At 38.1% G+C, this 26,737-nt stretch overlaps 1 protein-coding gene across 7 annotated transcripts in view; it reads right to left on the reverse strand.

The window, feature by feature from the left end:
- Positions 1-26,737, reverse strand: part of DLGAP1 (DLG associated protein 1) — a 416,743-nt gene that overhangs the window by 139,904 nt on the left and 250,102 nt on the right. For 5 of the 7 annotated variants that reach the window (XM_039383293.1, XM_039383295.1, XM_039383297.1 and 2 more), the window contains one exon: positions 106-1,131. In XM_039383293.1, coding sequence (XP_039239227.1) covers positions 106-1,059 — 954 coding nt within the window. In that variant the 5' untranslated portion in view covers positions 1,060-1,131. Of the gene's footprint in view, positions 1-105; positions 1,132-8,089; positions 8,114-8,212; positions 8,297-26,737 lie in introns of those variants that run through there. The other 2 variants (XM_027711300.2, XM_027711299.2) reach the window with 2 other exon arrangements.

Here is a 26,737-nt window from a genome sequence, read left to right on the forward strand (position 1 = left end):
GTTACTTCTGGGTAAAGTTGAGACATCAGAGCAAACCTCTATCCCCCACAAACACCTGAAACAAGGCAGAGCACAGTTAACAGCAATCAGTTCTCCACACTGTACCTGGAGGTACTGACATGACCGTTCCTGTTGACACGTCTCTGCCTTCACCACTGTCTGGTCCATGTTAACTGATGCTTTCTGGTAAACTTCACGGGCTCTGCTCACGGTTAATGTAGAGGACCAAGAGCTTTTCTTCATTAACTGGGAGTCCAAATTCACAGGCAGGTTTGCACAGGTAGAGCATTTGACATCGTTATTGCTTCTGGAGGACTTCACAGTATGTTCACTAATAGTGTTATAGGCTTCCATAAAGTATTGGGAAGAAGAACGATCAGGGCATCTTCCCATGGTCATGACCCCACTGGGACCATGATAAATGCAAACATCATTGTCCAAGTTGTCATCTGAACTCCACCATCCTGATGCATTGGATCTGGGCTTACCTTCTGATCGCCTTTCTTTACTCTTGCTGCGCTTCCCATACCTCATTGTCTGTGACTCTTCTGGGCTTGCTTTCCCCCCATTGACATTCCCCTTGGATGGTCCCTCCAGCGAATGGGACTTGGTAAAGAGCTTTTGGACAGAATGAACCAGGTGCCGGATCCTCCCTGGGCTGTCACTGCGGTGCTCCATGGCAGTTCGTTTGTACTGCAGAGTGTGGTAGCCATCCCGATTCAGAGGCAGCTGCCGCTCAAACTGGTCCAAAAGGTTGGCAGGAATGCGATTGGTCTTGTTGGCAGTTCCATGGGGAACCAGAGCACACTCGTCCTTGAGTTCATGGTGGGAACTATAATGCCTCCTGGGAAATGTGCTGCTGGCAATCTGATCATTGTAGGGCACCATGCACTCTGCCTGAAAAGAGTTCCTTTGAGTGTAGTAAGGGTGGTCTGCAGGATGGGGGTCCACTGGGTTTAACAAATATGGCTTCCTGTCCTGGTGGTGTGGCAGACTGTCACATGGAGAGTCACAGGCGACCCCATGATGATGACTACGGCTGCTAGACAATCCCTTCATCGTTGATGGAAAGCAAGTCCCAAAGTCATCTAATACGTATGGCTGTGCAACAGGCAGATCTCAGAGAAAGGCCTAAAAGAATGAAATACAACAGATATTCAAGCTAAGACAATAAACAACATGTGTATGTTTAGCATTCTTTGTTTCTTATTGCAAAAATAATTGGATTAAACATTTTCTGATTCTTTTTATCGCTTAATATTTCCCATGTCCAACGTAGTGATAGGGATACCAAAATAGTATACAAGAAAAATTATCTTGTTCCATTAGCTGGAAAGCAGATGAAAGAAAATTTTCCTGATACGAAAAGTAAGATAAGTATCATCACCTGTACTCTAAAACCTCAGTCCTGAAAACATTCAAGGACAGGGGCCTTCCAGGATGTCTTAACTGCTCATCTGCATGTTTTCAGGGCCAAATGGATGCATTAAAAAAGATCATGTCCTTAATGGAACACTTTCTGGACTTCTTAGGCCACACACAAAGCATGGTGAAATTACTGGGAAATATTTCTCTGACTTAAATGCATATTTTTCATGACTTGAGTGCAGTTTTACTCAATGTGCATATTGTTTGCCCAGACTGTAAGCATCGCAAGACAATATTAATAGGTTATTTCTGTAAGTTATTTTTAAATTAAGAATAAAATAACAATGCATTACACTAACTGTCAAAATGAAGCCAAACTAACTATTTAATAACCTATATATTTGGAGGGTTGTATTTAATATTTGCTGACTCCTATTCACAAAAAAAAGAATCATCTTATTCTGCTAATGCATGACTTAGTTTAATTCTCCATAGATTTTCAGTGTACTAAGCAGTGTTCAAATATCCCTACCTACTTCTACTATATAGAGGAACTGGTATAGCCACAACTTCCACATGGCAATGACAATGTAAGAGATTTCAACACTTAATTCTTCATTGCAGTTATTTGTCCCTGAAGTGACTCAAAATGCTATAGAATATTGATTACAACAAGTTGAAAATGGAAATCTTCATCCCAAGTCATATAATAACCACTCTGAGGCCAGATGCTCTTATTTCAGTCCTCAACACTAGCAAAAGTCTGTATGCAACTGCTACTGCAACCTCTGAGCTACTAATGTATAAATTATGGGTTTCAGATGTGACAAAACAGTCTCGAGGTGCTGTCTCAGCTCCTGAAGGGCAGAGGACTTCTTAGAGGATGTCCTCTGAAGAGGGCAGTGGCAGTCACTCAGCTACTTTATTCTTTTCCGGCACCCCTAATCACATAATGCTTTTGGAAATGTAACTCTTGAGATCTCTCTTGTAGAACCAATAAACATCCATAGCAAACAGGTTTCCACTATGTTCCTCCAGTGTTCTCTCTGCTAAAGTTCACGTTTTAACAGGTTGTAGACATTGTACCTACTGATAAACTGGCAACAATGAAGTTTTCTAAAATAGCATTTAGTTAATGTCAGTCTGGAAAAGCATGCTCTGCATTTCATCAGAACATATTTTATATTTTCTTCTGAATCTGTGGTGAACCAAAGAGGATTTTTTTTCAAAATGCTTCAAAGCTAATCTGGATGTCCTGCATTTCATTTCCCCTCACCAGATCCCTGCAATGCAGAAAACGTTCCTTCTCAAGAGACCTTTAATTCCAAAAAAAGAGTTTTCAAAATACCACAAAAGGCTCTTGAAATATTCCAAATGGAGAGGCTAACTGGTTTACCTTAAGAGGAGAAGGGCTAAAGGCACCTTTGAAAGCACAAAAATAATATTTTCAGAGAACTGGACTTGTCAATTTTACTGTAGTGACAATACTTAGCACTTCCAAAGAGCATTTTATATCCCTACCAACTGCTTTAAAAATGTGATCTATTAGATTGTAATCAAGAAACATCCAAAAGGATGTAGTAGTAGATTCATTACTCAGGTAATTGAAAATATGACTTGAACAAAAATACGTCATCATGAAGAATACTTCTGAAGGATACAGAGACCAAATCAAAATACTCCAGTCCATGGTATCTATGAATATCTTTCACACATCAAGGCTTATGAAAACAAAGCTTCAACCAGTTAAGTTTTATTTAAATCCATTTACTATCATTCAACTGTCCTTAAGATGATTGATAAGTTCTCTTAAAGCAATAGATTAGTGTGTTATATAAGATAAAAAAAAATTAGAACCTTTCCTTAAATAGTTCAATAAACTGGGACATGCCCAAACACAGTGATTTATTTTCATTTTTTCATTATCTGAGTGACTATGAAATTTTCATTTTTGTGCACTGTGGAAAGAGTATATGTAAACAAAGAACCAAAAGAACTGATAATTTATAGCATAGTGAAGTCATGGCAGGCATAGGAGATGTCATGGAATTATTTAGAATATGTAGTCTTATAGAGCAAAATGGCTGGGATGAGGAAACACTTGATCTGCTGGGACAGAATATTGTGGAACATCTTGAAGCTAAAGATGAGTTTAAAAGATATAACTATGGTTTGACCAATGGGAACAGCCATGTTACCAGCTGTGTTTTGGATGGACTGGCAATATGGATGCTAAGGAGGATGTGCAAGAAGTGGTAAAAAGCGAAAAAGTGACATTTGTCTATATAGAGAGACAGCGACAGGCTTTCAAAAAATTGTGGAGGAAGCTTGGCTAAGCACTGCTATATGAGCTTGGATGGCAAGTAGGATCAAAACGTTTAGGAGAAAAGATACATATAGTTCTACACCTATTTTGAGTCTGAGCTGTCAATGAATCTTCTATGAGGAAGTACCAGAGAAAAAAGCAGAAGATAGAGAGGATGATCTGCCCAAAAGGAATCAGATGAACAGATACAGAGAATAACAGAGAAAATATGCTTGTGAAAGCAAAAGATCATAGGGCTAAGAAAAAGCAGATTTAAAAGGGGAGGAAGAAAAGAAGAAACAAAAAAAGAAAGACCACAGAGCGATAGAAAAACCAAACCAAAACCAAAAGGGAGCAACAAATCTGTGTAACCAAAAGGAGTGACAGTAAAGGTTCCAAAACATGGGAGAAATTGCAATTCAGAGTAAAACCTCTTTATTCCCAAATCCTAGATTGCTGGATGCATTAAAAGAGGTTTTCTTTTTTTTTTCCTGCTGTTACAACACTGAAAACATCTATTTTATCATGTCAATTGTGATTAAAAACATGAGTATGTAGTTGAATATAGCTTCATTTTACCTTAACAGTATTACTGCTATGAATTAGGAAAAAACCCCTAAACAATCATGTACCATAGTGTGGGGAGAAGTGGCAGGCCCGTTAAGCCCCTAGAAGTTGAACCCCTAGACAAGCACAATATATTGGATGGCATAAGATCGTTCCCGTGAGAGCAGAGAAGCTAATTAACCATTCCCGTGAACAGTGCAGCCTTGAGAAGTGGGGAGTTAACTGGAAAGGTGATAAGTAGGTTTAGGGAGGATAAAATGTACAAGGACAAAAATGTTGGCTATGTTCATGGTGCAGGTGCATGGTGGTGGTGTTTTGTAGAAATTATATTATTTGCAAAAAGTGTGTGAAAAAATGTGGGCTAGCTGTCCTCATAAAGGATGCTGCTGCGCTGAGGCAACAGACAGCACTTGTCTCAACTCCTTGCGCAGCATGTGTGTATATGTGTGTGTGCTTTTCTATCGGCCAAACCTAACAGCTACGATAGATACCCTGCGACACCATAGTGCACCTTCCAGGAGGGAAAGAATAAGTATAATATTCTGATTATTGAAGAAAGGAGTGTTGCTTTTCTTAAATATTTAGTGGACAGTTTCTCTGAACAAAAGTCCCATCCTACAGTCTCTGATTTCATTAGTATTTTTCAAAGAATATGCATAATTTTCCATAATTGTGTTGGCTGAACCTATACATCAATGTTTAGTGACATTAACAGCTGGAGACAGGGCTATCTGATCATGCCATGAATAGCTGAGAGGAAGTTGATTAAGACTTTTATTGTATTGTTATTTTTTGGCCAAAATAAGAAAATTTAATTACTCATTAAATAAATTAAGACAATCGATGAACATAGTAATAAACAGTGGAAATAGTAATTCTACAGACAGCAGACCAAAACTACTTGATGGCATAGGATAAATGAGATGTTAAATAGATACAGCATTATAAGGCTGAAGAATGCTTATTACTTTCAACATTCATGTTACATTTGCTTTTGTTTTCTTAAGGATGCCCTGGGTAGGAAGGGTATGAATATATTCATCCTTGTTGTTAATGAAGTGTCCCTAATGCACAACAATTTGCTGAAATAGCCTAGTGGCTAGAAAAATACCTATTTAAATCCTATGTAATTAAAGTGAAAATGAATGCAAAATAACAAAACCTGAATGCAGAAACTACCTATTCTTTTACAAATTTCATTTAACTATATTGTCTGTATTGTTTCAAGTTTATACATAAAGCACATGTTCAAGAAATATGTTCTTTCTGTTAGATAAATGTGCAAACTTCTGTTCTATAAAAGATTTACTGATATGCCACAGAGCCCCTCCAACTCTATCTCACGAGACTGCAGAATTATGTTTCTCACATTTTTTAAGGAAGCTGTGAAAAACAATCAGGTAACAAGTCTTTCCACTTAAATAATGTGTACATAGGTATGTACAGAGTATGTAGATAATATAGATGAATGTAGCAGGTAGTACAAAATAGATAATTAATAAATCAAAATTACTAATATAATAAAAAGGGTTTATGGCCATTAGCAACTTACAAAACTTCCTAATTGACATGCATTTTATAAGGTAATTATGAAGAGACAACACTCATAATTTTTTTTTCAATAATTTGATTATGTTATAGCAGTTCAAGACCTAGAGCAAAGCAAACTGTCATATGCACAATATAATGTGTAATGTAAAGTTTAAGTTCAATAACTGCTAAGATAACTGATATTAGAAGGATGTGGACCTCTTCGAGTGAGACCAGAGGAGGCCACAAAGATCCTCAGAGGGCTGGAGCTCCTCTCCTATGAGCAAAGCCTGAGAAAGTTGGTGTTGTTCAGCCTGGAGACAAGAAGGCTCTGGAGAGACCTTAGAGCTCCTTCCAGTATCTAAAGGGAGCCTACAAGAGTGTTGGAGAGGGACTTTATATAAGGGCATGTAATGATAGCACAGTAGGGGAATGGTTTCAAACTGAAGAGGAGCAAGTTTAGATTAGATACTAGGAAGAAACTCTTCACTGTGCCTGTGGTAAGACATTGGAACAGGTTGCCCAGAGAAACTTGAATGATCCATCCAGCCTGGAAGTGTTCAAGGCCAGGTTGGATAGGGCTTTGAGCAGTGTGCTCTAGTGCAAGGTGCAGGGAGGGTGTAACTAGATGATTTCTAAGGTCCCTTGCAACCCAAACAGTTCTATAATGATATATTCTACTATATCAAGGTGTATAGCTTAACTATAAAAATATTCAAATAAGATACCTATGAGACACAGGCAGAGTGCCCTAGATCATATTACTCAGGATGTGTTCAGACAGCTTTTGAATATCTCCAGTGAGGGAGACACCACATGATCTCTGGGCAATCTAGTCCAGTCCTTAGTCATTACACAATAATGTTCTTCCTTATATTCAGGTGGAACTTCCTGTACATCAGTTTCTGCCAGTTGCCTCTTGTCCTATTGCTTGGCACCACCGAGCAGAGCCTGGCTCCATCCTCTTGGCATCCTCCCTTCAGATACTTGTATCCATTGATGAGGTCCCTTCTCTGTTGTCTCTTTGTGAAGCTGAACAGGCCCAACTCTCTCAGGCTTTCCTCATAAGTGAGATACTCCATTCTCTTAATCATCCTTGTAGCCCCCTGCTGGACCTGCTCCAGAAGCTCCATGTCTCTCTGGTACCAAGACACCCAGAACTGGACACAGTACTCCAGATGGGGCCTCACCAGGGCTGAGCAGAGGGAAAGGATCACCTCCTTTGCCCTACTGACAATGGTCTTCCTAATGCACCTCAGCAGATCACTGGCCTTCTTGGCAACAGGGGCACACTGTTGGCTCATGGACAGCTTGTTGTCTGTTGGGACTCCCAGGCCTTTCTCCACAGAGCTACTTCCCAGCAGGCCAGTCCCCAACCTGTACTGGTGTCTGGCATCATTATTCCACAGGTGCAGGACCCTGCACTTGCCTTTGTGGAATTTAAGAATGTTTTTCTCTGCCCATCTCTCCAACATGCCAAGGTTCCTCTGAAGGGCTGCACATCACTCTGGGCTATTGGCCACTCCTCACAACTTTGTTTCATCAGTGAACTTGCTGAGGAGGCATCTACTGCTTAATGCAAGTACTTGATGAATAAGTTAGACAATACTGGACCCAGTTTTGACCCTTGGGGGATACTGCTAGTGATAGGCCTCAAACTAGGCCCTATATCACTGATCATGACCCTCTGAGATCTGCCATTCAGACAGTTCTCAATCCACTGGTCCAGCCTGCACTTCCTTAGCCTGTCTATGAGGATATCATGGGAGACAGTGTCATAAGCCATGCTGAAGTCCAGGTAGACAACATCTACTGCTCTCCCTTCATCTATCCAGTCACTTGTTCCATCATAGAAGGCAATCATATTGGCTAAGCACAATTTCCCTTTGATGAATTCATGCTGACTACTCCTAATCACTTCTTTGTCTTCCCCATGCTTAGAGATGGCCTTCAGGATGAGCTGTTCCACCACCTTTCCAAGGATTGAGGAGTGGTGGTGTATTGGGTTTGCATGACCAGGTTTTGGTAGCAGGGGGGACTACAGGGATGGCTTCTGTAAGAAGCTGCTAGAAGCTCACCCCATGTCCGACAAAGCCAATACCAGCTGGATCCAGGACAGACCCACCGCTGGCCAAGGCTGAACCTACTGGTGATGGTAGTAACACCTCTGTGATAACATTCAGGAGGGGGGAAAAAAACCAACTTATTGTGCAGATGTAATTGTGACCAGAGAAGAGAGGAGTTGAGAATATGTGAGAGGAACAATTCTGCAGACACCAAGGCCAGTGGAGAAAATAGGAGAGGAGGTGCTTCAGGTACCAGAGTTGAGATTCCCCTGCAGCCCATGGTGAAGACCATGGTGAAGCAAGCTGTCCTCCTGCAGTCCATGGAGGTTAATGGGAGTGCAGAGATCCACCTTCAGCCGGTGGAGGAGACCCACACCTGAGCAGGTTGATGCCCGAAGAAAGGCACTGTGACCCCATGGAAAGGCCGACTGGAACAGGCTCCTGGCAGGGACCTGTGGACCTGTGAAGAGAGGAGCCCATGCTAAAGCAGGTTTCCTTGTACGATTTGTGACCCTGGGGTGGACCCCTATTTCAGCGGGCTCTTCTTGAACGACTGCACCCTGTGGAAGAGTGACCCACATTGGAGCATTTTGTGAAGAACTGTTGCCCATGGGAAGGACTCATGCTGGAGAAGTTCACAGAGAACTGTCTCACGTGGGAGAGACCTCACATTGGAGCAGAGGAAGGATTCCGCTCCCTGAACAACAGCAGAAAGTGTGATGAAATGTGATGAATAGAGTGTAATCCCCTTCTCAACTCCCTGTGCCACTGATGGTGAGGAGGTAGAGCCCAGGAAGGAGGGGAGGGTGGAGGGAGGGTGTTTTTAAGATTTGTTTTACTTCCCATCATCCTGCTCTGATTTTGACTGGTAATAAATTCAATTATTTCCCCAAGCTGAGTCTGTTTTGCCCATTATGGTAATCAGTTTGTGATCTGTCCCTGTGATTATGAGCCTTTAGTTTTTCTCTCTCTGGTCCAGTCGCAGAGGGGAGTGATAGAAGAGAGGCTTTGGTTGGCACCTGGCATCCAACCAGGGCTAACACACCACAGGCTGACTGGTCTGTAGTTGCCTGGGTCCTCCTTCTTTCCCTTTTTTAAGGCTGGGGTGACATTTGCTTTCTTCCAGTCCTCAAGTACTTTTCCTGACTGCCACGACCTTTCTAAGACAATTGAGAGTAGTTTAGCAATGATGTCTGCCAGTTCCCTCAACACTTGTGGATGCATCCCATCAGGGCCTATGGACTTGTGAATGTCAGGTTTGACTCCACGGTCTCTAACCTAGTCCTGCTCAACCAAAGGGAATTCTTCTTTTCTCAAAGAGAGAAATTACAAACAGAGTTAATTACTACCAGAGACATGCTAACTAAGCACCATCAGGTCCACAGGACCTTGAGTCTAATAGCCTTGTCTGTTCAGAAACTAAGCAGCGAGAAATGTTGATTTTTTTTTATTTTTTTGATGAATGTAGTTCTTCTAAGATACCATTCACTGAGTCAGAGGACACTCCTGAATCTTCAAGTGTCTGCCAGGTCCAGAAACCAAACAGCTGGGACACAAGTGGAAGGAGTCAGGAGGGCATTTAACCATGCGCACAAATTGAAACACACTATATTGGTACTTATATTTCAGATTGTAGCAGTCTTTTCAAAGAAATGCTGTGTTACTGTTTGAACTGAGAGGACGTAAATGATGTTTTTTAGCAGTACTGTGTGTAGTTGTGATCTCATTTTATGCTCTGTGGCAAACAAAAAGAGGTTCTAATTTCCACGATGAACTCAAAGATTCTCAGAATTTGCTTATTTATTTACTCCCACCACGGAATGTTCCCAGAGAAATTCCTCTCCCTAATACTCAAACTTTTACAAACAAGTGGAATATATGTTTATGCTGAGAATCACACTTCCACATTTTCCTCATGTAGCACATTGCTTTATCCCAAAGGTCTTGATATTTTGCAGTCATTATGTGTGGCCTTTCTGTTACATTACATCACATTAATGAAAATCTAGACATCAATAAAAGGATACATATTCTAAAATGCACCTATCCACATATTTTATTAAAGGTGTTCAGAAGAAAATGAGGTCTCAAATTATCTTCCTAATACATTTTGGCATGTAATATGGATATTTCAGTGCCTTGGGTAAAACTCTCAAGAGAATGTCTAATTTTTGCTTCCATGTCAGCAATCACACCAGGCAAGTGATATTTACAACATAATCTAATCTTGAGCAGTGGACTGGGAGTCATAAGGGAAATGTTTTGGCCAGTAACATCAACTTATTTCAAGTACATGGGCAGATCAATAAGTGGGAGTTACTGGAGAAAAAATGTAATTAAACTCTAGCTGATCTGTGAGGAGGCCCTTGTGAATGGTACGCATACAGAAGAAAACAAGAGAGACATCCCACCAATGACGTAATAAAAATTGGTGTGTATTTTTTTTTCTGTCTGCATCCAACAATCTTTAGTTTGCATATACTTGTGGTGACAAGTTTCACATTTACATTTGACAACTTTTTTCATTCATGTGCTTCTGGTGAGCAACTGTGGCAGTTAGTACCAGGATATTATGTGCCTTAAAGTTTTGGGTTTGGCTTTCTTCTCTTCATTTCTGTGGCTAATAGCTAGTTGATTCTCCACTAAGATTGTCACGAAAACTGTAGTCACTAAAGTAACCTAACACATAATTAATCTCTGAGTCATATCTAAATACATTACAAGAATTGTAGCAGTAATATGTCAGCAAAATTTTGACACAAATAGTCTGATTTTTTCAATCCTCTTAGGAATGTGACTGGCAATATGCAAGATTGCATGCAAAGATCTTGGGGCTACAAAAAGAAACACTAAACTGTGATTATCTGCTCTTCCACTCTCCTTATTTGTGCGCACAATTAACAGTCAACTTTAAAAACAAATTCTGATCTTCTTCAGTGAGTAATAATATACTGTGCAATTAGACTTCTTATGCCTTTCCTGTGGTCTAGGACACCAAGTCTCTCTGACTCAATAAGGTATAGCGCATTGGTTGGAAAGCCTGTTGTGAATTTCACTCCAAATTCAGAACTGCCAAAGGACATTTTCTTTTCCCAGAAAGAGAACAACCAGGTTATTACATCTGTATAATGTGCATGTAAAATAAAATACTAAATTGAATCATTTCATAAATGTCATATAGGTAGTGTTGAAGCATACACCTCATACACAAATTTAGATGTTGCATTTTATCCTTTTCAGTCTCTAGGATGATGAACTTTATGATCTTAATATTTTTTAAGCAGAACTTACAGAATTTTTAGAATGCCGTTTCATCTGGAGAAACAGCAAAAGGGAATCAAAAGGAAGGAAACCCAAAATTTGGAATGAGGTTAACACATACTTACCTGGGTTGCTCTCTTTTAAGTACCCTACTGTTGCACCTAAGTTTGCAACTCTAGAGATATTTTGCTTAATTTCTTCATAGAAGATTTCTTAAAATGAAAGTATTACAGTCACTACCTTCTATCAATTGCAGATAATCAGTGGGATATGGGTGTCTTATATATCTCAGATAATAAAAGGAAGCAAGTACAAGGGACAGGTCACACATTCCTACAGCACTGACATCTGGTAAAAATAGAGAGCCTATCAAAGTGGCATAAAACATATAAAATTAAATTACTAATACCCATATGGAGATATCAGGTATGTATCTAGATTTCTGCAACCCAGTCAGTTATGAATGTCAAAGGTTTATTTTTCTAGTAGGAATGAGGTGATCAGCAGATAAAACCTACATACAACATCTCCAATGGACTTCTCCTGTCAAAGTCAAATAAATTCATGCTCCACAATGTGGTCACATATTGAAAATGGACATCCTTGTACTAAAAGATCCTAATCCTCTTTGCAAGGACACCAGGGTGACTAAGCAAAGGAGTCACTATAGGAACTAGTGACTGACAGTGATCTAATGGAAAATGCTAATCTGTGTCAGACCTTGAACCAACATTACACAAACCCCATCTGCATGGGTCAATAACTCATTTTCTACCAGTTTTTTAGTGTTCTGCAATTCTGTAGCATGGCAATTTTGTGACAGGTATCACAGTAAATTCTTGCCTGAGCTACAGGTTTTCATGATCTCTAGAGTTTTTCTACACATATATTGAAAGAACAATATTTATTGTCAAGCCAGGGAAATGGCTTTGCTTAGTCCTGTGCACTACAGTGCACTCAAGGCACATGATACCTGAGAATCCATACTTTGATTTCTATGATGGCAGTGACAGTGTGATTGTGTGATTATATGATTTTGATGGTCTTAATCAGCAAATCTCATGATTAAAAGTGTCTCAGAGCTTTTTACTCTTTACTATTTAGAAATTAAGTGAAAGACTGTGTTAAATATTTCTTGCTCCATAAAAAATCACTCAATTCACTCATTTCACTCAAAGCACTCATTTTAATTTAATGAAGCATAGTTTTATGAGACTCTCTACAGCTTCAGTCTTACTCACAAACCTTGACCTCATTTAGCAAAAATAGAGATCGATTTCCTTGAAAAATGTTCTTTCAAGTACATTATAGTTTAAGTTCAAGAAAAGTGAATGCTACAAAAACATACAAGCACCAGAATCACTATGCTTGCAGATGGTCTCCCATCTTGGCTTTCAATTGGTAGCTCTATCTGAATGGTACCACCCCTGAATATCTCTTGTCAGCCTCAGAAACTAATGAAAAAGTGTCTTAGTGGAGAAACGCCGTGAAAACATTACAGAAGCTCTATGAAGACCAAGGGTAAGAGTTGTGAAGATGTCACTTTTAACAGAATGACAATACAGGGCTTATTAATCATCATACTAGCCCCAATAGTTCCCCCCACTAACTCTCCTCACTAGTCCACCAGGAAGAACCTGCAAAGCCTCAGAGAAACCATCTCATATTGTAACTATGAGCAAGAACTTCCTGGAAAATTCACTTCATAGTCATACTAGTATTATGGAGCTTTGACTGTATCAACAAATGTCACCACTATGATCAACCAGCTTGGTCATGGATATGTTCCAGGTTCTGTGTGCCCAAGCCAGGTTTCTCCACTGAGGCAATAGGAAAAGAGATGAGGCATACAGTGCCAAGAACGTTCTGCTCATATCCAAGGCCAGTGAACTTCTACATGGGAGAAAACTGACTCCTGTAAGAAAGAGAAGCCCTCTCTGAAGGTATGAGATAAAAGAGCTCAACCAGCAAGCCAGAAAAGCTCATTGGGTTAGTACAAAACAGTCATGCTTAGATCAAAACTTAATTTTTCTCATTTCAAGCTGTTTCTCCCAACTCAATCTAAAAGTAAAAATCAGCAATTTTGAGCTCAGTTTGGCACGGAATATGAAACATCTGATTAAAAGACAGAGAGTAACAGAATAATTTTAACTAAATAATTCCCTAAATCAGGGCTGTAACACTGAACTTTCTGAGTTTAAGGTTTATAAAACTGCACAAAGAACTAAAAAACTGAACCAAACCCTCATATATACTGTGGAATATTAATGCAGTTAAATAACTTTTAACCATCTTATCTTTGATGGCTACAGTAACTGATCAATACTTGTTGTGTCATAGTAGATGAAATAGAAATAATTTATGGTTTTATAGCAATGTGTGGAATAGAGTTAGATTTGGCGGAAGTCTTAAGCCGCTTGCTCAAATCGATGTGTTTCATTTCACCTCTACTGGCATAAAAAATAATAAGATACATAAAAATTTTATTTTTAGAGGGCAACATTTACTACAAACAGTTTCTCATGCAGCTTCATTTCTTCTTATGAAGAAATTGAAATAGCAACCACTTTTAAAGGGGATTATTTTTCACAGAACTCCATGAAATATTTCTGAGCTATGGCAAACTGGGAAATAAATCCTAATTTATGAGAATGTCTGAAAAAAATGACTGGTACTTTCAAAAAGCTATTTATCAAGTACCTCATAGAGTAAAATGTGACAACAAAAGTAAGAGAAATTCTGTGGGCAAAATGTTTTTCCCCAAGCACAGGACAAGACAGGGCTGCATCTCCTCTGGGAGACTATTCTGCCCTTGAACAGAGGACACAAGTCCTCTTTACTGCTTTGAGGTTTCATTCAATTCCACCTAAACCACTGAACCACTAGCTACATTTAATCTATTAATTTACAACAGTAATAATTTAAAAGTTTTACAAAAACCTCATAACAGTAACCTTCATTTTATTTGGATATTATCCTGATTGAAAATATAAAAAATTTAAAAAGAGTACCATGCCTCTTTTTTGGTGGTTTTTTTTTGTTTGTTTTTTTTGGTTTTGTTTTGGGTTTGGGGTTTTTTTGGTGCATTTTCCAGTTAATAGAACCAATGGTCTGCACATACCTAGCAAAAAGTAAATTTAAGGATTAAAGAATACTTTTGAAAAGTTCATTTTTAACTTTGTTCATGTATGGTGAGGTATGCATACAAATGGTATCTGATAAGAATCTGATTGTAGAAATTATGCTTATCCAATTCAGAATCAAAAAAGAAGTTCTATTATTATACAGGTAAAATCAAAACAAAGCTTAATTACTGAATACAAACTAATGAAATGATGCAAACATGCTAAAAAGCATTCATAGAAATAAAATTTTCAGAGCAGTGAATGTGCCTTAAGTATTCCAGAAAAGGCTTTCAGAATATCTTTTAAATCAGAAAGAGGCAAAAATAATTGAAAATTATTTTATGAAATTACTTATTATGAATAATATTCTGTTTGATGTTGGATGGTCAAAAAGGAAAAATGATTAAACATGCTTATATTCTGAATTGCATAGCTCATCTTTGTAATGTCACAGGATTTAACTGCGATTTGTTTATTTCCACAGTTTGTGACTGATCTTTTATCAGGTTGATGAAGCCACAGAGGATTCACTCCAAGGCTTTGACACCATGACCATAATGGTGATGGTACCCCTACGTTAGGTGCCACCTAAAATGCTTCTGCAAGTACTTCATGTATATGTTTGTAAGAAACTCAGATCTGAAGGTGATTTCTTCTTCACTGTATGCATTCTGTACAGAAGCTTACCACAAATCATTGTGCTGACATACACAAAATAGTAAATGAATATCTTCCTGCTGAAGGATGACTGACTTCATCAGCACATTAGGTATTTATATACTGCATGTTTCACTCCTGGGGGCTCAGAGGGAATACCAAAGCACCAGACTGTTATTTTATACTATCCTTGACAGAACTTCACACGTTGTTATTAAACACAATAATAAAGAATATATTTATTATTATTATCTACTATAATTTCTTTATATAGCAGAACATAGAATAAAGAATTAGAATAGAAAATTATCTATTATAAATAATGAATTTACATAGAGGGAGTCAAGAAGTCAAAATCAAGGAAAATATAGTTAAGAATGTTTCCTTTTCACTTGAACTTCATTGTACTAAAGAGTATTCATTGATACAGAAAAATCTAAGTGAGGGAGGGATTGGAAAAGAAAGCACTAAATTAAGAGGAGGAAAAGGAAGTATGAGCTTAATTCTCTTTTTTAGCATGTTACTATTTCCAGCAATGCCCCAACTGATATAACTTCACAGATCTCAGTGGAATTGCACCTGAGTGAGACCAGCATGAATATCATGTAAGCGAACAGAATGAACTTAATCTCAGCTTTTAATATTTACTGGTTTAAAGTAGTAACAGAAAATAAGTATTCTCCATAATATTAAGTAGGTACAGTTTTAAAACTATTAATAATGCACTTTAGAAGATAATGCTATTAGTAACTCATTGCTTCATCACGTAGAACTGCCATAAATGAAATACACTTCAAGGAGCTCCTGAAATTTATTTTACATGTAATTGCAAATGATAGAGTGTACATCTACTGGAATAATGCACGCTTTAAAGAGAAAAGCTTTATTTCTAGGTTCTTTTGCAAAGCATCTTGTAATAAATATTTAAAAAAATCATTTAAGTAATACATTCTAAGTTAGTTTTAGTTAAATTAAGTTCTAATATTGTGTAAAAACTGCCTACAGAATAATATGTGGGTGTGCATTAAATATTTCCTTAGCATTGAAAATACTTCAGAAAGATGATTCTTTAAAAGAGAAACACCATGAACAGACCTGTGATATATGCACCTTGTTGCTTACTCCTCCTAATTTAATTTCATTTCAAGGTGAACCGTAAATGTATTATTCATACAATCTTCTTTAATATGTGTACAAACAAACCATGCTCCCTTAAACCCAAATAAAAAATACACAGCCTTTTCACTTTATTACATCTTAGCTACTCAACTGAAATCTCATCTTTCCTTTCAAAACATGAGGTTCATCATATGTTAAATGTCAGCATTATTGTGTAAGTTCAGGAGGAGCCACAGTGGGCTTTGCTGTTTGTCCTCATACATAAGGGTTATAAAAACCATCCATAACTGCTACTCTGGAGCTACAATCTTTTGTTGACATAAAGTAAACCTTGTAGAAAGATAGCATTTCTGATTTTAAAGCTAAGAAGTAACAGAATCTGCCACATTTCCAAGAAAATTGTTCTGGTAATGAGTCACTGATACATAGCTGCATCTGAATGTGTCTGGTACCCAATTCCAGCTAATAGCTCTGGAGTTTTTTGAATAGACTTTTCCAGAAGCCCTTACCATGAGCCATGTTTCCTTCCGCTGCTACAAGACAGAATAATTTCATGCCCTTCTCTGTCATAAACTAAAATGACTGGGTTTCTCAATCACATTTGAAGGTGGATTTCCAGGCCATTCGTCACTCCAGAAGCTTCCTCCCATCCAGCCTTTGACTACTTTATAAAATACAGTTCTTATCAGATATGCAATAATGCTGTTAGGTTGCATCAGTAGCTACAGATTTGTTCTTCTGAATTCCTCAGTCTACAAAGAATTTAACTGAAAACGTCCAGTAAACTTCTCATAGCAGGACTTGAGTTTTTCCTTGCTTTTCCCTATGAAGAACCTAGTTTGGACTGCAAACGCAATACAACATATAAAAGACACTTATTGGCAGCTATTTTCAGTTCATACGATAGATTTTTTTGTTTGTTTGTTTAGATTTGGAATGTTAATTTAAAACAATCATTTTTATATTCTTGAAATCATGCCCACACAGGAAGACAGATTCACAATTTAGCAATAATTAGATAAATTAAAAGCATTTCTCTGGAGAGCAGTCATATTAACCTACATTTTCACAAATGTACCTCAGAATCATACACCATGTTCAAGTTAACTAATTTTATTTTTCTTTCATATTTTCAGCCACTACTGTTTACCAATGTTAAATCTGTACTGCAGAAACAAAATGACATTAGCCCCATAAAACAGTACCTGATCTAAAATTTCATGTTTACTCTCTCTCTTGGGAAGCCCACAGTAAAGCCAGACCCAGTGATTGTTATCTCCTCTGACAGTCAGTCTGACCCCTGCTGGAACATCAATGCATATGAGCACTAGCAAAGAACCAGGACACAGCACTTAGAAAAACTACACTACTGCAACTACAGTACTCAGTGTACTTTCAGACTGTACATTTTAAACACTGTAGAGAAGATCCAAGGAAAGAATTGTATAAGATAAAATGGATAGTTGCTTTCAGAAATGTACGATTTCGGTAGTACTATTTCCAGTAGATAAATGAAGAACACTGGTTTTGGCAAATATCCATTTGAAAGTACTTGAGCATGAATCTTATTTAAAAATAAAAAAAAAAATTGGAAAAGGTAAATAAATTACTTCTTTTAGCTTAAAGGATGACAGTTGCTTAAAGCATATTAGTAAACTAATTGTATTATCTTTATTCCAATGATAATATGCATTGATATTCTGAAACTTTTTAAAGGACTAGTAGCCAATGAGTATTTAGGGTAGAGATTAGTTCTTCTAGAGGTTATAAACCTCCTCATTATTATCTGAATTAGTGAAGGTAAAACAGCAGCAAAACACAAGTGAATGGTAACATGGGTTGAATCTTGTGTTGCGGTGGGCAGAGTCCAGGGATTTTCAAACTGTACAGTCACAGAGAGTTTGGCCATTTGCACTTTGAATTCCTTTTTTTCCATCCTTGACTGAATGGAATAAGGTATGCTTCAGCGATATCAGAATATATATTTCTTTTATCCTGTCTCTTGCTTCCATTTTATTTCAGGTTTAAGAAGAAATGTGGTTAAGGTGAGATGAGAGGAAGGCCCATAATTTTATTGCACCATCTTCTGTAACAGGTTTTTGTAGAACAGTGTGAAACGGAAGACAAAACAAAACACATATATTCCACAAACTCACTGAAAATGCACCAAAGAAGAGCACACAAGCAGATTCAATAAACACAGTTAATCTTTTCATGAGTGAATATGTGGAATGTTAAAAAGTGATGATCCTACTCTTTTTCTTTCTTTTATTATTAGGATAAGTACTTTATAGACTCATGATAAAACTGAAGAGTCTTGAGTACTCTTAAAAAGTCATTCTTCTCTTTTCCAAAATGAACAGAGACCTGCAGGTCAAGTGTACACAAAGTTCAGAATAAAACTCTGGAAACAACATGAAGAGGTCTATGATGTCTTCTACCCTAAGCGATTAGGAAAAAACCTGCCAAGCCTGCAAAGTCTGTTAACATTGGCTTAGTTTCATAAGACAGTGATTTAAAAAGAAGTTTTTATGGTCTTTAGATAGCTATTAAGAGCATGGTCTCGGACAACTGCAATGCCTCTTTGAAGTCTACAGGAGAGATGATGGACAGCAATAAAAATGACCTGTTAAGCACTATTTGCCAGGTTTCCTTGGTAATAAGGTTTATACAATCCCCCTATCTGTGTACTCATGCCCATTCTCCCACCCACCACCCTACCTCCTGCCCTGCCTCCCTACTTCAAATTTAAACTGGCAAGGGTTGAAATACAAGATTTGTACAACCCCTGAAAGTTTTGGCAAAGAGAGGCAAATCCCACCTCTTTCCTGACAGTGGGAAGAACCATAAAAGAAGCCTGAATCTTCTTAAGAGATGAAAGAATCTTATTTTTGGACCTTTTCTGGCTCCAGTGGCACAAGGCATCAGGACACCATTCAGAGACAGGATCTTTTGAAGATTCACAGTGTTGGAAATGGTGGCAGCTGAAGGTAACGGATAAGAGCAAAAGACACAGAGGGCATCATGCATACTGCAAGCTCTTCCTTCAGTATGCATTGTCCTCCCAAGTATGCTGCTTGGCAACCTGGGAAAGCCAATGGATTGATCCCTTCTCAGGTTTCTTGCAATCAGCCCTCAAGGTTTGCCTGATGCAGGAACAGTTGTTAGGCTCAGATGTGGCCACCTAATTTGTTTTCTTTGGTCCTGCAGTTTGAATCTTCTGAGCTGACTGAGCATCTCCTATTGTACTACTCTTAAAGGAGACCCGGGAAACTTCCTCCATGTGCTCAGGTTGATTTGACCTCTGTTCTCACACTACTGGGAAGTGTGCAAAAGAATATTTTTTCCCCTTTAGTTTTGAAGACTGTGTGATTGTTTCGACTGATATGCAGCTATATTTTCTGACATTTTCTTGTAAAATTTTGAACTCAAATCTGATTAAGGCAACTGTAGTACCTGTAAAGATGATTACATTTTTAAAAGTCTCATCAAAAAATAGGAACTCACACCAGGGCTGAACATTTAGAAGTTCATTTCTCATAACTTTTTATTCCTGCATCTGATTACTCCAGTTGAAGAAAACAGCCTGTCTGCTGCTACTAAAAAAAGGTTATGGGAAAAGACTAAAGATATATATGGAGTAAGAAAAACACTACCATGATTCAACTAACTATTCATAAAGTTGACATGCACAAAGCTATAGAAAGTCATGCTTCCCAGTCAAGGCATTCAAAAGGACCTTGACAGGCTTGAGACGTGAGCCCACGTGAACCTAATGAAGTTCAATAAGACCAAGTCCAAGCTCCTGCACGTGTCAGGCAATTCCAAGCACAAGTGCAAGCTGGGTAGAGAATTGATTGAGAGCAGGTTTAGATTAGATATTAGGAAGAAATTCATTACTGTGAAGGTGGTGAGGCACTGGAGCAGATTGCTCAGAGAAGCTGTGGATGCCCCATCCTTGAAAGTGTTCAAGGCCAGGTTGTATGGAGCTTTGAGCAACCTTGTCTAGTGGCATGTGTCCCTGCCCATGGCAGGGGGCTGGAACTAAATGATTTTTAAGTTCCCTCCCAACCCAACCACTTTATGATTCTATGAATTATGACAATTGTAAAAAGAATTATATCTGTCTCCTTTTCATGAATGTTCTTTTTTTTCATAGACAGAAGCTTAAGAAACTAGAATGTGTTGTAGTAGAAGTTTTTTTAGATTAGAATTCTACAGTAAAGTTTTAAATGGATGTTCTAAATCCAAAATGTTACTAAAACGACCACTTATTTTAACACTTCTATTAACCTTTTATTAAAAAATCTCAATTATTATAACAAGTCTGGCTGTCCCACAGTCATGAAGGTAATACAAGAAAAAAGTCTTTTATACTTTCAAATCCCTGACATTTGTAAATACAAACTTTATCAAATTTATCAGTCTTTGTTTCACACATTCTAAACCTTGTCCAAAGGGAGAAGTTCTGAAGGTTGCAATATTGTCTTGCTGGGCTGAGACTAGAGTGATTCTGTTCTGGGCCTGTGTTTCTCCGCAGAACCCTGCCCCTCCTCCTGGAGGATGTGCCACCTCCTTATCAAAGGGACAGGTTTGCTGCAGCAACTTGCTCTGGTTGCTCTGTGGGGTTGCAGTCACTCTTAACAGGCAAGATAGACTAGGTAATCATAGGCTTCTGCTTACTCCTTCTCACATGACAAATAAAACCACTGTGAACAGACTTTGCAGTTGCCATTCTCCCATGGCCTGAAGTCCTCAGCAATTGTTCGTGTTGGTTTTCCTCAGAACTAGTTGTGATTAGAAAATGGGTTAAGGGCAAGAATGCCAAGAAAACAGCTTTGTTAAGATGCACCGAATAACAAAGCTACATTTATTTTCCTAAACTAGTAATTTTCATGCCACTGGTCATCAACAGTATGGCTAAAACCAAGATGTCATGGATGAAATTTACCTGGAATGCAACAACTCTGCAGGAACATTCAGAAATTAACTTAACCTAAGGCTCCTGCTTCAAATCTCTTCTAATGACCAACTAGATGCCCTTTGTGAATCTAGAATAATTGGTAAATGGTTTTCTAATTGTCAGCAACTGGATATTTTTTGTTGAACACTTAATGATAGGAGTTCTTTTCAGGCTAGTTGCAATTCTAAATGAACTCCATGGGCAGTACTTTTTTCTTTTATGATGCAAGGGATATTATTTTTCCCTTTGTTTCCAAGTATAACTTCAGAACACAGATAACTTTCTCTGGCTTTAAGACGATTTGCCCTCAGAAGTATACTCTCAGGGACACATTAGCAGCACCATGATTCTAGAGCAACGTTCTGGTCGAAAGAGAAGATGTAACGAAGTCCAATACATGAAGAGGAGTGAGAGGAATATGAAATGCTCCATGGGTAACAGGGCTTGGCTGCCTTAGAGACAAAGAAGACAATAATAAGCAAAGAAACTGGCTGCCAGTATTAAACTACTGACAGAAGAAAACCTCTTCTGTTTCACCTCCTGGTCTGTTACAGCTTGTGGTGCATATTTCTTAACTTCTTGGACTTCAGGATATGCAATGCCATTCTACACGAAGCATGAAGAAACAGAATGTACACAGCTTCCCAGAACATCATATGATACTGAAGAGATGAAGTGAAACAGGAATGTCTCAGTGACGCCCACAGGAACAATCACCATCGCCAAATTGTCAGCATGCCTCTGCAATGCCAGACCACAGCGAGCATATGGATAGTTTAGGCTTTCTGCCATTAGACTAGATTAGTGAAGCATGTGGTTTATGCACATCTAGACTATCTTTGTGTCAGTGGAGAAAATATTTCCACTACACGTAGCCTCCCAGACCTAAGGAAGAAGGGCTAGTTCTTGGGCAACTTCCATAGAAAAAGACTGCTGCACTTGTCAGGTTCGCTGGTTCTGCCCTGGAGAAACTTTTCATGTGATCTGCGATTACACCTCTGAGACCATGAACTGAGGTGTGAAACAGAATACCCTTCCCTTCTGTCGAGCAAACATGACTGACAGTTCTGCAAAATCCCTCCAACAGATGACACTACTGGGGATTTTCATTCTGTTACAACTCACGCAGGTTGTATGGTAGCAATCCGTGCAAAGCCTGCTCTCCACAGCCTCTCCAGGCAAGAGGGCTTTAGTGAAAGATATACCCAGTGAAAGATATGCCCAGAACCTTTAATGAAAAAATGTTCTGTATCATTTGGAAGAGAAAACTTCCAAGTCTGGTGAAATTGTATATTTCAAGTTTCATTTTCTTTAGAAAAGCATTAAGCCCAAGCCACAAAAAAATCCACTGTGTGAATAGCACAGTGGATAACCTAACTCCAGTCTCTTTAGAAAAGACTCTGGTACAGTTGGCAGTGCTGTCATCTATGTTGCGAAATGACCAAGTCATTTAGTACATTTTCATGTATTTTTCTTATGGGAAATTATTCCATCAGAAATTTAGCGCTCACCTTTGCAGTATATTGACTAAACAAAGAAAATCAGAATATACTACCCTGTATTGCAGTTGACTAAGTAGCTTTCATCAGCCTTGAATGAGCTAAAAATATGGTTATAAAAAATGTTCTTCCTTTTGAAGCTGACCTGGTTATTTATATGGCTGTACATAACTCATATTACAACTTTGAGATCTGGGAAGGTTTCCAACTAATACGCTGCAGAGGTAACAGAATATACCTCTACATTTGTTTCATTTCAGACAAGAAGCAAAACATAAAATTGGACAATGGTTAAATACCAAGTTAAATGCTAGTTAACATATACGTCTATCATTCTGTAAACACACGCAATTAATTATACTAACTTTAATAGTCCTATACAAATTAATCTATTTGTAAATAAAAATGCATAAATAAAATATTTGTGAAATAGAGGACAAAATGACTGTGCCAAACACACAGTTGAATACAGTGCTTGAGACATTGTTTTAGTGTTTGCTTTCCATTTTTTGGCATACTAATTGCATGTTTTCTTGAATGTTTTTCTAAAACTGAAAATAACGATTACCTATGTAAAATTTCAGTAAAAGAGTACTTCTAATTACCTCACCTCCATTATAAACTTTCAGGCCAGAGTTGAAAAAGAAACTACACATCACTATGTAGGCTTGTTCTTCAGCAAAAAAAATGCCATGTACAGCATTCTGCAAAACTGATCACATTCTTCACTAAAATTATCTTTCAGTGCTGACAACAACTAGTAATTTTATGTCATACAGATTATTACAGGTAAAATATCTTTAAAATATAACCTGGAAACATTCTCTTTGTTATCTACAAATCAGAAAATACACATTTGTGATTTAGCATATTAATTATAGGAATCTAACTGTTCTGGCAAGCCTTCACATCCCTCTTGTTTGTTCCTACACACAAAACTTAGTCAGTGCTTGCACAAGGAAATATTGGAATGAAGATCACTCCAGACTGGGTGCACAGAAATAGGTATGCTTAAATAGGTCATAGAAAGCTGCTGTTGGTAGATACTGAGTAACCACTTTTATAAACTCTGACTTTGTACACATATTTTCCTAACAGCTCTTAGTTATATTGAATACTGTGTTCTCAATACTTCCATGCAACTCCGCTGCTGAAATCAGACCATGGAATGAAGTAAATTACACTGACAACTTCTTTAAGGTTCATTTACATTAATCTTCAGATGTACTGGATGAAGTTGTAAGCCTGTAAAAGAATATGTCATCGATGCCACTGTGAATTTCATGAGGGTTTAAGGTCTTATGATCACGCATAACAAATTACAAGACACTCGAAGTTTTACAGATATTATAATTTCTAAGAACTACAAAAATCATAGAATGTTTTGGGTTGGAAGGGACCTCGAAGGTCATCTATTCCAACCTCCCTGCCTGCATTTAACTTACTTATCAAAGAATGTACATATACACTGTGCTTTCATGAGGCAGAGATAATTGTGGTTTATGCATTACATTATTTTGAAAAAATGTGCTTGCCATATTCATGACAATGCAAATATTCACATGTATTCTTACTCATCCTCTTCATAAATATTCATTTACCCAACTGATTTGGCAGTACTGGTTTTCTAACTGTTAGATAATCCTTCAGACAATTTTGCATTCTGAAATGGAAATAGTCTTTTTTTCCCCTGGACAGTCGTCAGTGATCAGAATAAAGGTGAAACTTACAACTTCCTTACAACTTCCTCCTTCCTTCAAGACCACTATAATCTATGCATTAAAAAAGAAAAAAAACCAAACACGAGCTCAGCATTCTCTTACTGCTATCCATGATTCAATAAATTATGTTATTCCATGTTTGTAGAAGATTTTTTTAGTAATGACTCATCACTCAACTATTATCTATAAAATACCAGATTTCTTCGCCAGCCTAACAGATATCAAAGGGACTTCTAGGTATTTACAGATAGGACACAGACCAAAAATGGTGATTTGCAGTTTCTCACACACTGTTCATTGCACTCCTTGCTGCCCATCTCTTGTCCTCCTAACCTTGACATAGCAACTTTCCATTATCAGTGCTGCAATGCAATCATAAGGAACTCCACACAGCCTTTTGTGAATCAAATATTGACGTAGGGGAAAATCCCCATTATTAAGAGGCTGACAGAAATTGGTAGCTAGTATTTTGGAAGGTTGCTTTAAAATTCCTATTGCTTGCACTGCAAGGAAGAAAATCCCAGTTCTTAGAAGTTACATATTGTTGGATTATGACTACTTGTTCAGTGAAATATGCCATTGCCTGTAATTTGCTATTGCATTATAATAGTTGAAATGTGCAATATGAATGAATCCGCAATATTATAAGTCGGAATTAAAAAAGAAGGGAAAAAAAGAATTGCTTTCCACCCCTTACCACTTCTGGACACTACATTTAAGGTGGTTCTGAGAAAGAATTAATTGAAAAATCCTTTCTGTAAAAGAAAAAGAAAAAAGAACATCCGCCTTGTCAAGTGAAGCAACAAAACAGTTTTACTGTAGAACACTTCTATCACTAAAATATTTGCAACATTTTTATGTGATTAGGCTATAAATAAATCTATTAATCAGGTTATAATACTGTAGAAAACTATGTTTGCATGTAAATTACTGCAACACCCACAATGACTCGCGCTTTCACCCTACAGAAAAAACGCCAGACTTCCATAAGCATATTTATAATGCCTAAAACCAGCCTGGTGCTTTGTAAGAAAAAAAAAAAAAATCTTGATATGTTATCAGCTGCAACTAAGGAATAAAGGAAAAGGAAGGAGAACTGAACTGTGACAGATGATAACAGCAGGTTGCTGAATTTTTCAGTTACTTGCAGACTGCTTGTGGGGAGAGTTCAAGGCGCTGTGCTCTCAGCTCTGCTGCATTTCCACAGTGATACTCATAAAGCACTCCCGTTAAACCTGGGGGAATTAGACATGGCACAACTTGCTCTGGCTTTCACACAGCTCAAGCACTTACTTGGAAATATTGGCAGGAATGCCTTATGAGCTGACTTGATTAAGTATGCCATCATGTCAAACAGTTGGTACTAAGACTCTATGCATCATAATGGTATTGTTTATATATGAGATTAGTAGCACCATTTATTATGAAGACTACCAAATACATTATAAAACTTCCTTATAACCTTAACACAGCTCTGTGTATAGGGGCTGACATTTTCTATTATCGGGAGTTTTCCTTTCATCTGAATATTCTTTGAAAATTTCAGCCAAAAGAATCCCACTATAAACAAAGCTAGTGAAAATATTTTGTTTTCCTTATTAAAAAAAAAAAGAAGTGTTAATGTTTGAAATTTATGTACATCAACTCCTTTGTACTCACAGCTGGCAATGGCACAGTTGAGAGCCTCTGGATAAGAATCAAGGGGCAAACAAGTAATGTGTGAGTCTGCTATAGATCTCCCAGCCAGGATGATGATGGCACAAATTAGTCTCGAGGAACTAAGGGACTCTTCCAGGTCAACTGCCCTTGTCCTTATGGGGGACTTCAACTTATCAGAAATTAACTGGGAGGTTCAAACAGCCAATACAATCTGGTCCATAAGATTCCTAAAAAACCTGGATGACGCCTTCATGGAACAGGTCCTAAGGGAGCTGACTCAGAAAGATGCTCTCTTTGCTCTGTTGTTTCTGAACAGAGTGGATCTCATGAACAAAGAGGACATTGGTGGCATCTTGACCACTGTGACCAAGAAGTGATCAAGTTTAAAATTTCTGCGGACAGGAGGAAAAGTGCCAGCAAAACCTCAACTATGGACTTGAGGAGAGTAGACTTCAGGCTGCGCAGGGAATTAATAAGTAAGGTCCCCTCAGAAAATGTTTTTGGAGATGCTGGGATCAATCAGTGCTGGCCACTTCTCAAACATCACCTCCTAAAGGCACAGGAACAGGCAATTCCCAAATGTTAGAAGTCAAGCAGGTGAGGCAGAAGGTCAGTTGGGCTGAACAGGGACCTTCTCTTGGAAATAAGGCAAAAAAGAATTCAGAGACACTGCTCGCCACTGTAGGGAGAAAATTTGAGTGGCCAAAGCTCAGCTGGAGGTGAAGTTGGTCAGAAATGGGGGGGAGAGTTTCTTCAAATACATTAATGGCAATAGGCAGTATAGAAATATCATTGGCCTGTTACAGGATGACAATGGTCACATCACAAACAGGGACAGAACACAAGGCAGAGGTGTTTAACATTTTTTTTGCCTCTGTCTTCAACATGGATGATGGA

The sequence above is a fragment of the Pipra filicauda genome, unplaced genomic scaffold (genome assembly GCF_003945595.2).
Source record: "Pipra filicauda isolate LSUMZ 115617 unplaced genomic scaffold, ASM394559v2 scaffold301_size890592_pilon, whole genome shotgun sequence".
NCBI lineage: Eukaryota > Metazoa > Chordata > Aves > Passeriformes > Pipridae > Pipra > Pipra filicauda.